The 16,821-nt window shown below is 48.9% G+C and overlaps 1 protein-coding gene across 7 annotated transcripts in view; it reads left to right on the top strand.

Annotated features, from left to right (window-relative positions):
- The window catches only part of NFIC (nuclear factor I C), an 829,310-nt gene that overhangs the window by 675,505 nt on the left and 136,984 nt on the right, over positions 1-16,821 (top strand). For 4 of the 7 annotated variants that reach the window (XM_069649459.1, XM_069649463.1, XM_069649458.1 and 1 more), the window contains exons 4-7: positions 6,643-6,717; positions 8,636-8,728; positions 11,699-11,822; positions 15,100-15,224. In XM_069649459.1, the coding sequence (XP_069505560.1) occupies positions 6,643-6,717; positions 8,636-8,728; positions 11,699-11,822; positions 15,100-15,224 (417 nt within the window). Of the gene's footprint in view, positions 1-6,642; positions 6,718-8,635; positions 8,729-11,698; positions 11,827-15,099; positions 15,225-16,821 lie in introns of those variants that run through there. The other 3 variants (XM_069649461.1, XM_069649462.1, XM_069649464.1) reach the window with 2 other exon arrangements.

The raw sequence follows: 16,821 nt of genomic DNA, 5'->3' as shown, positions 1-16,821 counted from the left end.
TGCCGTTTGTTCCAGCCAATTTCCTACCCCGCTTTTAAGTAGATCATTTGTGTGATCTGTACCTGAAAGGCATGCTTGCTTTAAAACATGGTGATGCCCAACCCTGATATTGGCAGAAACGGACTGGACTACATGGTGAGGCCAGTCAGCCTCTGTGCTCCGCCTTGCATGCTCGTTTAAGCATAGTCGGTGTCTTCTGACTCCTTCCACGTATTACAGTGCATTGCCGGTTGCAGGGCTGCTGTGGAAGCACTTTGTACGTAGAGAACTCTCAAGTTTCCTCTGGCCATACCTGAGAAGGGCATCCAGTCCTGTTTTTTCCGTTTGTATTCTGGGACATGTAACTTTCTTTCCCCTTTGAAATTAAGGGCAACTACAAGACCCAGAATTCCAAGAAAAACAGGCCTGGATGGCATTTTCACGCATGTCCACGGAAAACTTGGAGAACTCTGTAGATACAGCCTGGTGCACCGGCCCCACCACTCCAGAGAAAATAACCCAGTGTATTAAGCAAACACAGAGCAACTTTACATTATTAACGGGACAATGTCATAAAGTCACTGTGGCACTCCCGAGAACATGAGCAGACTCTAAAAGCATGTTAACTCCCCCCCCCCCCCCCGCCTCCCAAAAAACGAGTTCCTCAGTTTCTTTCTAGCCCCATCTTTTTATTTTTTGTTAGCCTTACGTTTTTTTTGCTTCCTTTCTACTCATCCATCACTTATTTCCATCTCTTTTCTTCTTGATCCATCTATCACTTATTTAGATTTTTTCGTTTCTTTCCCTTTTTCCATCATTGTATGTATGCCATTCTTTCTATCCTGATTTCATTTTTCTTTCTTTCCCTCCATTTAATCTTTCCTCCCTTCATGCCCTACTTTTTTCTTTTATTAGCTCCTTCCTTCTTTCTTTTTTATCCTATCTTGTCTTTATTGAATGTTTAAATCTTTCTTTGCTTCCTTCTTCTCAGCTTTCCTTCTTTATCAAGCCCTCTCCTTCCCATTCTTTCTTTTTTCTTTTTGTTCCTTTTTTTCATTCTTTTGTCTTTTATTCTTGCTTTCTATATCGCTTTACGTCTCTCTACTCATTTATTTCTTTAGTTTGTTTCCATTTATCCGTTCCTTTCTTTCTCACTCTTGTCTTTTTCCTTCTCTTTTTTTGTTTACTTTTTTTTGTTTATTTTATCTCTTCCTTCTCTCCATCCTGCTTTATTTTCTTTCCAAAATGGGGAAAGGCATCACAACCCACCATGTTCATCTTTCTTCCAGTTGTTGTTACCTGTGCAAGTCGCGCCTTGGAACACTAGTGTTTAGGCGCGTTATAAATGCCATATTTTATCAAATATCTAGTGAATTTTGCTTAGAAGATCTGGCAAATAGAAATGAAATCTTTGACCATCTTTTTCTGTCCCTCAATATCATGAGCCATCGCGTCTCAGCCCTTCCTGCAACTGTTTGCAAAGTGTCCCTACTCCTCAAACCTGAAATAAGAAAACAGCTGAGAGCGTTGCGTCAGAAAGGTTACATAGTGCAACAGTTCACACAGTAACCAAATACTTTCCTGTTGGCTAAGGCGCTTTTTTTCATTCAATCTCTTTGGGTGTTCTCTTTAGTTTATTTTGGGGGGTAATCCAGCAACAGATTGCAGCAAATTAAGAGAATGATATGATAGGTTATTTATAATGCGCTTAATACCCAGAGGTGTCTAAGCACGGACCCAGGGATCGAACCTGTGTTGCTCCGTGTTGTCTTGCTTTATCCTCCCGAGACAATGGTTTCTGACCACTCTGCCACACCTATGGAAGCACAGCTGGGGCTGCCAAAGAACCCGTGCCTGTTCAGTGCTGAAGCAGATGCACAACTAATGTCAATCATTGAATCCCCAAAGACAGCAGAAGGACATCGAGGGAGTGGGGACTGGTACTTACTGCTGAACAGATAGATACCCAACATCTGCTTCACACATTGAGCCGTCACCAAACATCTGCCTTAGCGGCGAGCAGCCACCTGCTTCTGATTACTGACACAGCCTCAGCAGAGGCAGCTTCGGAGGGAAGGTTTGCGGCTCTCCTCATCTCAACTAAACTCGGCAGCGAAATCAAGTTCCCTACTCTCCTTTCCTCAATCAAACGGAGCAGAGACCGCTGTAAAAAGAAGGGGCTAGCCAACAGTAGCCAGCCAACCTTAAGTAACCTCAAGAGAACGCTCTTGAAATCAGCATCTCTGCACTCCTCATCTCATCCATAACTCAGAGGATACTGCTTCCAAGATCAGCATCTCTGCACTCCTCATCTCATCCATAACTCAGAGGATACTGCGTCCAAGGAATTCTGCCCTCTCTCCTCATCCTAACAAATCTCTAACAGGGAACGCTTTAGAAGGATGTCACTCTTTCTCCTCATCTCAACCAACCTCTGAGATGCTGCTCTAGAAGCAATGCGGTCTGCGCTCCTCATCTCAACCAACCTCGGCGCATTCTGCTTTCAAGGAAGGCTGCCCCTCTCCTCATCCCAACCAAACTCCTAACAGAGACCACTTAGGAGTGCACTCTTACCTCCTCATCGCAATCAACGCCTGAGACGCTGCTCTAGAACCAATGCACTCTGCACTCCTCATCACAACCAACCGCGTCAGAGCATTCTTCAGAAGAGAGACACTCCCCTCTCTAGCGGTCAACCGCCCCTGCACCTATCATGGACTCTCTCAAGCAACCTCTGGAGAGACTACTTTAGAAGGCAGGTGCTCTGCTCCCTGCTCGGTATCAGGTCATAATGTTCCCATACATAATGTCCATACACATAATCAGCCTAGTCCGATAGCACAGCGAGTAGAGCGCTCGCTTTGACATATGTGCAGAGCCCACTGACGCAGGTTCGAATCCTGGCAGGGCCAAACTCAGCCTTTCATCCTTCCGAGGTCGATAACTGAGCACCACACACCGTGGGTAATAATAAGCAGCGCTCAGATGCCTGAGGGTTCGTTCCGCTATGTAAATGCTAAATTATTATTATTATAATGTCACAGGGAAAAGCCATTGGTGACATTATATATGGTGATATTATGTATGATGGGTTGTGGGGATGTCCCCTGCTCCCCTTGTAAAAAAATAAAATAATTTAGGGGTTGGGAGGTTAGGGGTCCCTCGCATGTTCAATGTAATAATGTCTCTGCAAAAAACGACCACTTTTTTCTCAGGAGACATTTTTGCGGGGATATGATTACATGGCCCCTCTGCTTGACAGCAGGTGCCACTTTAAAAAGAAGACATCCTGTTCTCCAGATCTCAGCCAACCTCCGAAGAGACTGCTCTAGAAATGAGGATTTGTGTCCTCCTCGCCTCAACCAACTTCAAGAGACTCTGTGTTATTGGGGCTCTGCACTGCTCCGATCAAACAGCCGCAGCAGAGACTGCTTTAGAAGGAAGACTTCTATTTTTGTGGCCTCTCCAAAGCCAATCGCAGCAGAGGCAGGTCCAGAAAAAGGAAGCCTTTTGCTTCGCTTCATTCAATTATTTTCTGTGACTGTTTAACATGTTTCTCTCTCTGCAGAGGACATTTTACAGCAATATCTACTACTCCACTCATCCTGTAAACAAAATCCACCTGCTCCTCATACTCACTAAATCCAGCATCAGGCGGCAGAGGGGTGCTCATTCTTCTCTGTGGAGTGGGCCTTTTTCCAGGCTATCCAGTACCCCAATGATAACACACCACTGCAGAGACCCCTGGATTGCTTAGACTGCCTAGTTAAGAGTATTACTGAAAGAGCGGACGCCCTGGCCGTCACGTCACCATGCTATTGCAGTTACCTTAGTCTACATACAGGTAAATGGCAGTGTTGTGGGTACATCCTGGAAGGGTTTGCCGATACTTCTAATAAGCAATGGTCCAACAAAGCAGACCACAGAGTGCCTTGACCCCTACACCAGTTAAGCAGCTCACTTTCCCCTCATAGTGTCAAGCTATGCCACACTGAGGTTGGAGCATCTTCAGAGAAGCTCTCTCCACACCAAGATGAAGAAGAGGAGGTGCTGTGTACTTGCAGGAGGGGTGATTGCTCAATAGGGTTGAGGAAGATCTCTTCCCGCCACCTCTTGAGGCAGAGGGGGAAGATCTCCCATTGGTTTGAAACCTGGGACCTGCCTTGCTGTTTTCGGGGCTCATGTTCCAAAACACCCTTCAAATGAGTTTGACATCTGTGAGCCCAAGTCCCTTAATTTGAGAGGGTAAGAATGGGTGGCAAGGGCTATTGAGGTAGGCACTTGAGTAGAGTGGCGCAGGAGCATCTAGTTTCCAGACCCTAGGCCATGAAAGCACAGGAACATCTGAGCATTGGCACCTCACCCTGAGGTCCATGGCAAGTGTTGCACTAATGCCTTTGCCAGCTGCATGCAAGTTTTAAGGAATGTTCTATGTCTGGGAGCCCTCATGCTCTGCACCAAGGCGTGCTCGCTTGCCCATTGACAGAATCCTCTGAAGGAGGCTGCCTGTGAACCCCTCTACTGGAAGAGTCCACTGAGCTGAATTTGGAGATGTCCTGCCTTCTAGATGCCGCCATTTTCATCTGGAGCTTGTAGCTGTTTAAGATGCACCAGAACCTCTGCTCCAGCTCAGACAGAGCTGGACCTGGTTCCTGGAACCCTCTTCCTTGACTTGGCACCGTCGTTTGTTTGTTTATTTTATTTATATCGCGCACCTGACCCGGAGGTAATTGGGCGCTTGAGGGTGGAAGTGGTTACATGGTATAATATAGGCAGTTGAAAGCCATTAATACCGTTTGTAAAATTACAGTGGTACATATATACATAAACATTATACATATTAAACATATTATACATTGGGTCATAGCAGTAGTATAGGATATACATAAACATTATACATATTATACATCTTATACATTGGGTCATACCAGTAGTATAGGATGGGTGACACGTATACTAGATGTGCAGATCATCTAGCTATTAATGGTATCAAGAGCTACTGTTTTGTGTTTTGTTAAGAATCCAAATGATAACATGACTTCTGAAGTTGTTGAAGGTTTGAATGGTTTGGATGTTCTGTGGGAGAGAGTTCCAAAGTTGTGATCTGAAGAAAACGTAGGCCCTAAATCTCTGCACCAAAGGAACAGAACAGATGAGGAGGACCCGCCACGTGGATCCAGACCCCTCACATCCTGCTCCATCCTCAACAGGCTCCTTCTCAGTGGCAGAGCAAGGGGGACGGAAGGGGGGGTGGGAAGGGGCTGCCCCCCCAGACCTCCCTGCTGCCCAGTGTGCCCCCCAGCAAGAGGCTGGGGGGGCACACTGGGCAGCAGGGGGTGTCAGGCGGAGGTGGGCCTGCTGCCCAGTGCACCCCCCTGCCCCCACACTGGCACCCTATTATCTGCCCCCCTGGCAACCAAAGCTGCCTCTGCTACTGCTCTTTCTCCTGCCTGGGCCTCTTTTCCACTGCACGTGTCCCGCTGATCTGAGGTATTGAAACCCACCTTTACAGAATCAGCTACTGCAAAGCGTAAAAGTAGTCCCTGGCCCAACACTCTATAGGCGGATCGCCTAGTCACCTCTGGGAGGATAACTCAGCGGCAACGTTCTCGCCTTGGAAGCAAGGCGACATGAAGCAACACAGGTTCGATCACTGGGTCCGCGCTTAGAAACCTCTGGGTGTTTAAGTGGTTCGCAACTAAGACAAAAAAAAAAAACAATTCCTGTAACAGCGCCTCGATGCCCGCGGGCTGTGTGAGCGCTTTAAAAAATGCAAAATAATAATAATGGCCTGGCCATTGAACCAGGCATCACTCAGCAGATACATAGTGACACTTATAAGAGCTTTGATCATACTAATGTAATCGGTTGCCATAGACCATCATTGGAAAAAACGCTCCGGTTCACTTTTCATTATTTGGAAGTCACCCATTCAATTCAATTTGAAATTGGAAAGATATTTTTTATAAGGTTTACCACTCTTTACCCCAAACCTTTTATTAGTACCTCGTAATCGTTTTTTTTTAATGTTCATAAACATTCGTGTTGCGTCCTTAACTGCTTTTACTGAAATTGTGATGATCAATTGCTGCCATCTCCAGCACCGCTGACATACTGCATGCCTCGAGTTTGGACTTTGCTACCATTGGTGAGCCAAGAGAGGTTCAAGTTGTCTTTTCATGTTTCTCTGTTTGTAAACCCCTTGATTACAAAATGGTGGGCCTTCAGCTAAAGCATGACAAGCCCAGTGTCACTCTCCCACTTTGTTTCTGCCAACCTGTTTCTCTCAGGCAATCGGACAGAATCATTTTTCGATACTTCTGCTGCGTAAAATGTTATGTAACAGGCAGTGCAATCGTGTGTTATACAGAAGCAGCTCTGATTAGGCCTAGGTTCAAGTAAAATTAGCTTTCTTTACAAGTATGTGTATCTGAGTAAATTGCCAGTGTTGATTAATAAGGCAGCTATTTAGACTTTAGTCCTGGTTTCATTCTGTGTCCACAGCGAGCGCCCAGTGATATTTGGGCCTGGTGGCTGGTCGGGATTTCATAATGCAGTTCCTTTCAGGCCAAGGGGCTCTCTGTACATATCTGTGCGCATATCTCCTTGTGGTCACATGTCTGCCTTTGCTCCAATGTCTCGCCCTCTCTCCTTCCTTTTCAGACACGACAGACTTCCAGGAGAGCTTCATGACCTCTGGTGTCTTCAGCGTGACAGAACTCATCCAAGTTTCCAGGAGTGAGTATCAGAAGACCCCATCTCTGATCTGCACCTTCCTAGTACCCACATGCCCTAACTCCCGTCTCCTTGCCCTCCTCCCACGCCCTCGACCACACCCTTTAACCCCCGGAAGTGCTTTTAATGGTAAACATAAAAGAAGGTGCTCTCTGTCACGGTGCCTGCTTCCTTCCGAAAAGCGCCCATACTCTGCTCTAGCTGTGAAATGCAAATACTGTCCCAGAAAAGGTTTTAGGTCGCTGTTGGCATGTATGGCACTGAAAATTAAATGTTTAAAAGCCCTGCTGTGGAATAATTGCCCAGTACGGATATGTAAACATGTTACTACAAAGACTCCAGTCGTGCTTTCTCTTATGAATCAAGGCCTGGGCTCCATCACTATGAGAGGGAGGGCCGCAGTTCCACCTCCCAGTCACACCCCAGTTGGCGCCCCAGGAGAATGGCGCTGACCGTTGCTGGGGGCAATGCTGGTGCGTCACGGGGTAAAGAGAGCAGCCTTCGGTCTTCTTATTGGGCGTCTAAACACCAATTTCAAGACCTGGGACTTTTTCTTTACCAGAAGCCCCATAAGCATCTCTGAGAGTCCCACAAATGCCCCCACTTCCAGAAGCCGCAACTCTACCTCCAGGCCCTGTGTCGGAAGCCTTGCTTTCTGCTCAGTCTGTCCCCCACCCCCTGCCTTCTGAATCCAGGACCAGGCGTCACAATACATAGCCTGCACGGGCCAGCTGTCTTTTAGTGGAAGTGGGACCATTTTACACTGCTCACCATTTAGTTTCTGTATAGTTGCACAGTAATGTAATGAGCATCTCAAGTCCAGCATTGCAAATGTGGCATGAGATGCACATTGTCCAGCAATGCCATTTGGACCACAAGTCCAGCATTGCAAATGTGGTATGAGATGCACATTGTCCAGCAGGGCTGTGTGGATCACAAGTCCAGCACTGCAGATGTGGTAATAAGATGCACATTGTACAGCAATGCCATTTGGACCACAAGTCGAGCAATGCTGTGTGGATCACAGATCCAGCACTGCAAATGTGGCAATGAAATGCACATTGTCCAGCAATGCAATGTGCATCACTAGTCCATCAATACACATGTGCTATGAGATGCACATTGTCCAGCAATGCAATGTGCATCACTAGTCCATCAATACACATGTGCTATGAGATGCACATTGTCCAGCAATGCAATGTGCGTTACTAGTCCAGGATTACAAAAGTGGTATGAGACACACATTGTCCAGCATTGCACATGTGGCAATGAAATGTGTACAGCAATGTTGTGTGCATCACAAGGTCATCATTGCAAATGTGTCAATGAGATGCACATTGGGGTCATTTTATAAAAAGTGTTAATTGCATTCAGAGGAGTACCAGGATTAGCTGTCGTGTGGTTTTGGGTCCCCTGCATGCAATTTTAAACATTTACAAAAATGGAGTGGAAAATGAAAAAAGTCAAATGGCCATTACTCTCGTTTTATGCTCCGTTTTGCAACACATAAACATTCCGCCTGCAAATGACACTTGCGGAGGACATTTATCAATGGATTGCTCTGGAATCTGCATGCTTTTAGCAGATGCTTAATGGAGGCAGTTTCCCTGGGAATCCGTCTATTGCGTGCTCATGCAGGCGTAAAACTAACTGTACATTGAGGGAGGAATAAAGCACATGGGAGGTGTTTACTCAGCTGTGTGCGCCTCCTCTGTTTTTAGAGTAAACTATCGAGCCCTTACCAGTGGTGCCCATGCCCCTCTCCTCCCAAGATGCCTTGATCCCCTCAGCACTGCCCCTTCCCTGCTATCTTTGGCTTTGGGGGTGGGGGTCTATGGTTGGTGTATTGTGTGAGCATTGCCTGATTGCATCTCCCTCTCTCTCTCTCTCCTCTCTCTATGTCTTTCTTCTCGTTATTCAGGAGACTTGCAGGAGTCCATACCGAGATGGGGGGAGGGAGGGCGGGCAGTAAACTCCTGGCTGGGATATCACTGGCCTGACGCAGGTGCAAAGTGTAAGCTAACGACCCCAACGCTGATAAAGTCATTCAAATATTGAGACCCGTTCTTTCCCTGTACAGGATCAAATACTGCCTGCCCGACGGCCAGCACAGACTGTGGGAGCCGCCCTGCCTGCCTGACACTAGCAGCACAGACTGTGGGAGCCCCCCCTGCCTGCCTGACACTAGCAACACAGACTGTGGGAGCCCCCCTGCCTGCATGACACTAGCAGCATAGACTGTGGGAGCCCCCCCTGCCTGCACGACACTAGCAGCACAGACTGTAGGAGCGACACAGTCTGTGGGAGCCACTATGCCTTTTAGCCGCACAGACTGTGAGAGCCATTATGCCTGCCTGACTATAGCCACACAGACTGCGGAAGCCTCCCTGCCTGCCTTACTATAGCCACACAGACTGCAGAAGCCTCACTGCCTGACACTAGCAACACAGCCTGTGGTAGCCACCATGCCTTCCTGACTCTAGCAGCACAGACTGTGGCAGCCACCCTGCCTGCCTGAAACTAGCAGCACAGACTGTGGGAGCCACCCTGCCTGCCAGACAATAGCACGGACTGTTGAAACCACACTGCCTGCCTGACACTAGCAGCACAGACTGTGTCAGCCACCCTGCCTTCCTGAAACTAGCAGCACAGACTGTAGGAGCCACTCAAACTGTGGGAGCCACTATGCCTTTTAGCCACACAGACTGTGAGAGCCACTATGCCTGCCTGACTATAGCCACACAGACTGCGGAAGCCTCCCTGCCTCCCTGCCTGCCTGACATAAGCAGCACCGACTGTGGGAGCCACCATGCCTTCCTGACTCTAGCAGCACAGACTGTGGCAGCTACCACACCTGCCTGACACTAGCAACACTGACTGTGGGAGCCACCATGCCTTCCTGACTCTAGCAGCACAGACTGTGGCAGCTACCACACCTGCCTGAAACTAGCAGCACAGACTGTGGGAGCCACCCTGCCTGCCAGACAATAGCACAAACTGTTGGAACCACACCGCCTGCCTGACATAAGCAGCACCGACTGTGAGAGCCACTCTGCCTGCCTGACAATAGCACGAACTGTGGGAGTCACCCTGCCTGCCTGACATAAGCAGCACCGACTGTGAGAGCCACCCTGCCTGCCTGACTCTAGGAGCACAGACTGTGGGAGCCCCTCCGCCTATCTGACACTAGCACAGTCTGTGGGAGCCACCCTGCCTCACACTAGCAGTACAGACTGTGGGAGCCAACCCGCCTGCCTGACTCTAGCAGCACAGGCTGCGGGAGCCTCCATGCCTGCCTGACTCTAGCAACACAGACTGCTGGAGCCACTGTTCCTGCCTGACACTAGCACAGACTGCTGGAACCACACTGCATGTCTGACACTAGCAGTACAGACTGCTGGAGCCACCATGCCTGCCTGACACTAGCCCAGTCTGTGGGAGCCACCCTGCCGGCCTGACACTAGCACAGACTGTGTGAGCCACCCTGCCTGCCTGACTCTAGCAGCACAGACTGTAGGAGCCCCCCTGCTGCCTGATACTAGCAGCACAGACCGAGTGAGCCCCCCTGCTGCCTGACAGTAGCAGCACAGACTGTAGGAGCCCCCCTGCCTGCATGACACTAGCAGCACAGACTGTGGCAGCCACCCTGCCTGCCTGCAACTAGCAGCACAGACTGTGGGAGCCACCCTGCCTGCCAGACAATAGCACAGACTGTTGGAACCACATTGCCTGCCTGACACTAGCAGCACCGACTGTGAGAGCCACTCTGCCTGCCTGACTCTAGGAGCACAGACTGTGGGAGCCCCCACGCCTACCTGATACTAGCACAGTCTGTGGGAGCCAACCCACCTGCCTGACTAGCAGCACAGGCTGCGGGAACATCCATGCCTGCCTGACTCTAGCAACACAGACTGCTGGAGCCACACTGCATGTCTGACACTAGCAGTACAGACTGCTGGAGCCACCATGCCTGCCTGACTCTAGCAGCACAGACCGTGAGAGTGTCCCTGCCTGCCTGACAATAGCAGCAGAGACCGTGGGAATCACCCTGCCTGCCCGACAATATCACACACTGTGGGAGTTACCTTGCTGGCCTGACTCTAGCACCACAGTCCGTGGGACCCCCCCTGCTGCCTGACACTAGCACAGACTGTGGGAACCCCCCTGCCTGACAATAGCACAGACTGTGGGAACTACCCTGCCTGATGCTACCACAGACTGTGGCAGCCACCCTTCCCGCCTGACATTAGCACAGACTGTGTGGTTTTCACCCTACGTCCCTGACACTAGCAGAGACGGCGAGAGCCACAGATTGGGATAGCCCTCACCGCTGGCCCTACCACCTCACAGTGGGAGAGACCCTTCTGACTGAACAACACTATCCTGGACTGAAAGAGCACTCTATGCCTGACACTAGTGTAGAGTCGTCAATCCCATCCATTTGCTAGACACAAGCAGAGAGTGTGCAGGCCTGGCTGCCAGGCGCTAGCACAGTGTACAAGAACCCCTATGCCCACCCGCCTCCACTTGTGGAGCCCTTTCTCGAACACTAGCAGAGACTGTAGTGCCTGACCCTAGCACAGAGTGCTTTCTGGACGTCCCCATGTCACCAGAGTCCACACACAAGTCCTAATGCCCGATTCATTGTAGCGCTTCTAGTCTTGGTTGACAACTGGAGTTAAGTACCCGAGTATATTGGTTTATATAAGGATAGCCCAGGACCGGTGCCGGTCACCCTGGTGACAGTCATCTGGTGCCCCATTACTGACTCTAGTGCAGGTTGGTAGAGCCCACTTTGTCTGACTGGCAGAAGCACTTCCAGCCGTTGTTGACTGGCAATGTGCTCCCTCTGTGTAAGAAAACTGCAGTGCAGGAAGCTTCCACTTGCCTTCTTAGGGTTCGCGCCCCCTCCTGTGCCCACGGATTGTGTCTTGTCTTGTCTCTGCCATGTCACCTTATAACACCTCTCTCTCTCTGTTCATAGCGCCTGTAGTCACCGGTGGGGGGCCCAATTTCTCGCTGGGTGAGTTACAAGGACACCTGGCTTATGATCTCAACCCTTCCAGCACGGGTATGAGGAGAACGTTACCCAGCACCTCCTCCAGCGGGTGAGTACAGTGTGTCACCCAATGTAGGGCCCACCGAGCCACGCGACAGGCTAAACTCAGCGTCACCTTACACACCCACGCTGCATGCCACTCACTGTCCTCCAAGCACATTCACATGGCAAACCAAATTGCACTACCACCATACAGCATATCACACACCACAATGCCGCCTGCATTACATATTGCAACCTGTACTTCCGCCATATATCACAAAGCTCATTGCCACAAGCAAACTGTTCTAAACTGTGCTGCACGCCATTCACTCGACAACCGAAGCGTTACTACCACCACGGCACATAATCCGAACCGCACTGCCACTCGCACTATCAACCCCAAACTACCGCCTTTAAACTGCATAACACTAGCCAGGCAGACTGCCACCTGAGCTACATTTGCCATCGAGCACATCTGCTCACACTGCATATCACAAACTGCACTGCAGGCCCATTCACATCACATCGCAAATGGCACAGGCGGATGCACTACACACCCTAAACTGTACTGCCATCCTCACAGCTCTTCACATTAACAACCACAAACTACACTGCCATCTGAACTGCATTGGACAAACTACACTTCAGGCAGTTGTGATACTTTCAGTGTCCTGTCGGAAACTACACTACACTGAACTGTGTTCTAGTCACTATAAAATATATATTACATTGCAAACACTGCCAATCTCAATGTCACACATACTGCAATGCCCCCAAACATCCCCACCAGTAAGCTGCACTCCATCTATCATTAGTGTAGGACCAGAATAGGCTTGTTGCACCCAGAGACCGCTGGCTCACCAGAAATTGTGGTGTGTAAATTGTTTGCAGAGGTGTAGAGTTCTGTTGTTTGATGTCTGTAGGGAGGGATTTGTTACTTGACAACCCCGCAAAGTCTCCTAAAAGTGCCACTTTTTGTGAATGGGTAGCAAAGTCGAGCAGTTCCCGGATGGCTGAGGCTTTCTGCAGTGCAAAACTGGTTCTTGTTCACTTGTGAATCCTGCTTTTGTAATTGGAATTCTGTCTGTTGTTGGCTTATCCCTTTGGTAAGGTATACACAATGTCAGGCTTATGGGTACAGCTGGTCTGTTTGGCGACTTGAGGAGCAAATAATAGTAATAGTGCTGTTAATCCACGTAAGTGGAGAGTGTTCAAGTAGTTGGAGGGGAGTAGGAGACCCCTGATTCCCCTGGAGTTAATGTTTATTTAAGGTCGCATTTCACTTGATTGATGGTAAGCCACTGGAAACCCATCATAAACTATGAACAACACAAAAATGAAGATCCAGGATTCTGCGCCCATTCCTATCAATACGTGTTTTAATGAGTTGCCCTTTAGATAACACGTGTTTCAGCCTTCCTTGGCCTTTCTCAAATCAGGGCTATTGTATTTATATAATTCTCCTGTGTCGGGTTAATTTGGTAATTGTTAGCCTTGTTGCTCGTGTTCTCGAATTACTGGTGCAATCCCATGCTCAAAATGTTAAGCTCTGGTCAGAACTAAGCTTAAAACTAACAGCAGGCAGCCAACGCGCATGACCAGAGCTTAACATTTTGAGCATGGGATTGCACCAGTAATTCTAGAACACTAGCAACAAGGCTAACAATTACCAAATGAACCCGACACAGGAGAATTATATAAATACAATAGCCCTGATTTGAGAAAGGCCAAGGAAGGCTGAAACACGTGTTATCTAAAGGGCAACTTATTAAAACACGTATTGATATGACTGGGTGCAGAATCCTGGATCTTCATTTTTGTGTTGTTCATTATCCCTTTGGTAGCTGTTGTTATTTTTAATGAAATTCTGACTGTAGTTGGCTTGTGGATACTGGCTGCTGTTGATATTCTACCTGTTGGTTGGTAGCTTGTGGATCATGGCTGCTGCTGATATTCTGCCTGTTGCTTGTGGATCCTGGCTGCTGCTGATATTCTGCCTGTTGGTTGTTGGCTTGTGGATCCTGGCTGCTGCTGATATTCTGCCTGTGGTTGTTGGCGTGTGGATCCTGGTTGCTGCTGATATTTTACCTATTGGTTGTTGGCTTGTGGATCCCGGCTGTTGCTGATATTCTGCCTGTTGGTTGTTGGCTTGTGGATCCTGGCTGCTGCTGATATCCTGCCTGTTGGTTGTTGGCATGTGGATCCTGGCTGCTGCTGATATTCTGCCTGTTGGTTGTTGGCTTGTGGATCTTGGCTGCTTCTGATAATCTGCTAGTTGATTTTTGGCTTGTGGATCCTGGCTGCTGCTGATATTCTGCCTGTTGGTTCTTGACGTGTGGATCCTGGCAGCTGCTCATATTCTGCCTGTTGGCTGGTGGCTTGTGGATCCTGGCTGCTGCTGATTTCTCAGTGTATTGCTGGCTGTTAGTGTGTAAATACGGATAGCAGACAATTCAGTGTCCCGTTGGCTTGTGACTGCGCTAGCTGCTGTTTCCCAAGTGTATCTGTGGCTACTGTTGGCATCTTATGTTTTATTGTGTTATGTTACTGGATTTTAAACCATGCACAGCTGCCGTTTGCATGGTTCTTGGCTCTCTGCCGGATCTAAAAGAGAGGGGATGGGTTAGGCCAATGGGAAGAGAGGGAACATGCAAGATAGCGTTGCTGCCAGTTTGGTGTGGGCTGTGTGCGGGTCTGTTTCTAGGTGATTTGTGTAGCACGTATAGAAGCATTTGTATTCATAGTTGTGCCTTTGTGCTAGGGTGCATTGGCTAAGACAGTGATGTGTACGTTGTATGTAGAGGTGTAGAGTTCTGTTGTTTGATGTCTATCTGCAGGTATTTTAAATGGCTCTGTTCTCTCTGTGCTTTTTTGCTCTTGGTGCAACTGTTACTGTTGTTGGTTTATGATTTGCAAAAGCTGTTGGTTGCTACAGGGTGATTTTACTGTTGTTGGCTGGTGATAGGAAAGCCTCTGTTGCCCCATCGTAGTTCTGATAAGTGTTTATATTTATTTGTAAACCACTCCCTGCATACCATGTTTGCTTCTAGGCGGTGTTAGCTGACTCCAGCCGTGATGTTTTGTGGGAGTAGGTTTGTTCTGAGGTTTGTCCCAAAAGGTATTAGGTTGTGGGCGATCCTTGTTCTTACCTCTCAACTCACAAGCTTTGGGTTGTATCAACCACCCTGTAATCACCAATCGCCCACCAAGCACCCTGCGCACCCCTACACTCTGTTTTCACCCACCCTGGGGCACAAACGTTTGAGAGATATGCTTGTGTCTTGGGTGATTGCTGGAAGTCATTTTTAATCTCTTGAATTTCTTTGTGTGTATGCTTCTCTCAGGAGTAAACGACACAAATCGGGCTCCATGGAGGACGACATTGACACCAGTCCAGGTGGCGATTTCTATGCCTCGCCCAGCTCACCCACGAGCAGCAGCCGGAACTGGACCGAGGACATGGAAGGAGGTATGTGGAACAGAGGCCCCTCACAGCAGGCACTTATGGGTCCTCCAGAGGGAAGGAGGCTTCTCAAGGAATACTATTGCCTTCCATGACTAGTGATTTATGATACAGGTGTGCAGGTACGCCTTGGCTATACCCCCTGTTGCCAACCCCTCAGCATACTTGTATGGCCTGTTATTTTAGCTCTGCAGGGGGCTCACCACTTCCCCTATATAACCTGTGACTATACGCTTCGAAGACACATCACTGTCCCTGTCACCAATTTGCCGTTTATCTCTGGTCCTAAAACCTTCCCTTATAGCATATTGTTTACCTGCTGTTTTTCCAGGTACCAGGGATTGAGCTGGACGCTGCATTACCAACTTTCCCAATCATTATATAAGCTCAGGAGGATAGCTCAGGGGCAACGTGCCTGCCTTGGATGCAAGACGACACTGAGCAACACAGGTTCGATCCCGGGTCCGCGCTTAGAAACCTCTGTGTATTAAGTGCATTATAAATAACCTATAATAACTTGCCCCTGGGAGTGCATTCGCCAGGTATTGGATATTCGGCGACTCTCCCTTCAGCTCGGGGTCTACATCTCTTCTTCCACTGGTCCATTCTCACAAAGCACGGCTTGGATCCAGCCCCTGCCCTAGCACTATGTGGGCATCACGCCTGTATGTTACTGATGGGGCATGTCTCAGATGCAAAGTGCTGAGAGCTGGTTCTCGCCTAGGCGGTGGCAGAGTGATGGTAAATCCAGCCTGCAAGTCAACACACACTGCCTACAGCACCATCTGCCCTCCCTCCCCCCGCCTCCCAGCAGCCAGGTCCCACAAACCTTTCCCAAATATTTCCTCTCGGGCAAAGCCTTGTGTGATGAATGAGGGTCCTTTGCCACTTTCTCTTCACAGGTCTGAGGGTGTGCAGCACTCCCACCCCCTCCACCTACACCCCCACAGGAATCCTTTAAACCTCCCCCCTCCCACCCTATCTTCTCCTCTAAACATCCCATCGCTAAACCCGAATTCCTTAAGCTACTGGCCAGAGGCCGTCTGTCCGGATCCCTGAGTGACCCAAGCCCTCCTAAAAGAAATCTTAACCTCAACCTGTGTAGGCGGCATCGCAAGGTCCATCCTCAACTCCTCCCTCACATCAGGCAATTACCCAGCAGCATTCAAAACATAACAAGTCAAACATCCTCCTTCAAAAACCCTCACTTGAACCCCTCTTTCCAGCCAACTACAGACTCATTTCTAAACACCCGTTTCTTAGCCAAACACACTCCGAGCTCAGCATTTTGCCTGAATCGAACTACCTTCCCAACCCCGCTCAGTCCGGCTTCAGACCCATTCATGTAAATAAAATAATCCCTAATCTTCATATGGGATGACCTCAAAAGCACTGCAGACACAGAGGGCTGTGCCGCACTCTTACTCCTCGACCTCTAGGCAGCCCTCGACACCCTCTGCATAAGGAACACATCACTAAGGTGTATTTCCTCATTCTTCACCAACAGACTCCAAATCACCCATCTCTCTCCCTTCACATCGACCGCTCGCCCTGTCTACAACAGAGTTCCACAAGGTGCTTGCCTGTCACCTCTTCTCTTCAA

This window comes from Ambystoma mexicanum, chromosome 1p, assembly GCF_040938575.1.
Source record: "Ambystoma mexicanum isolate Mex_15411 chromosome 1p, UKY_AmexF1_1, whole genome shotgun sequence".
NCBI lineage: Eukaryota > Metazoa > Chordata > Amphibia > Caudata > Ambystomatidae > Ambystoma > Ambystoma mexicanum.
Note: the sequence above shows the minus strand (reverse complement) of the source record. Positions and strands in the feature narration are given on the sequence as shown.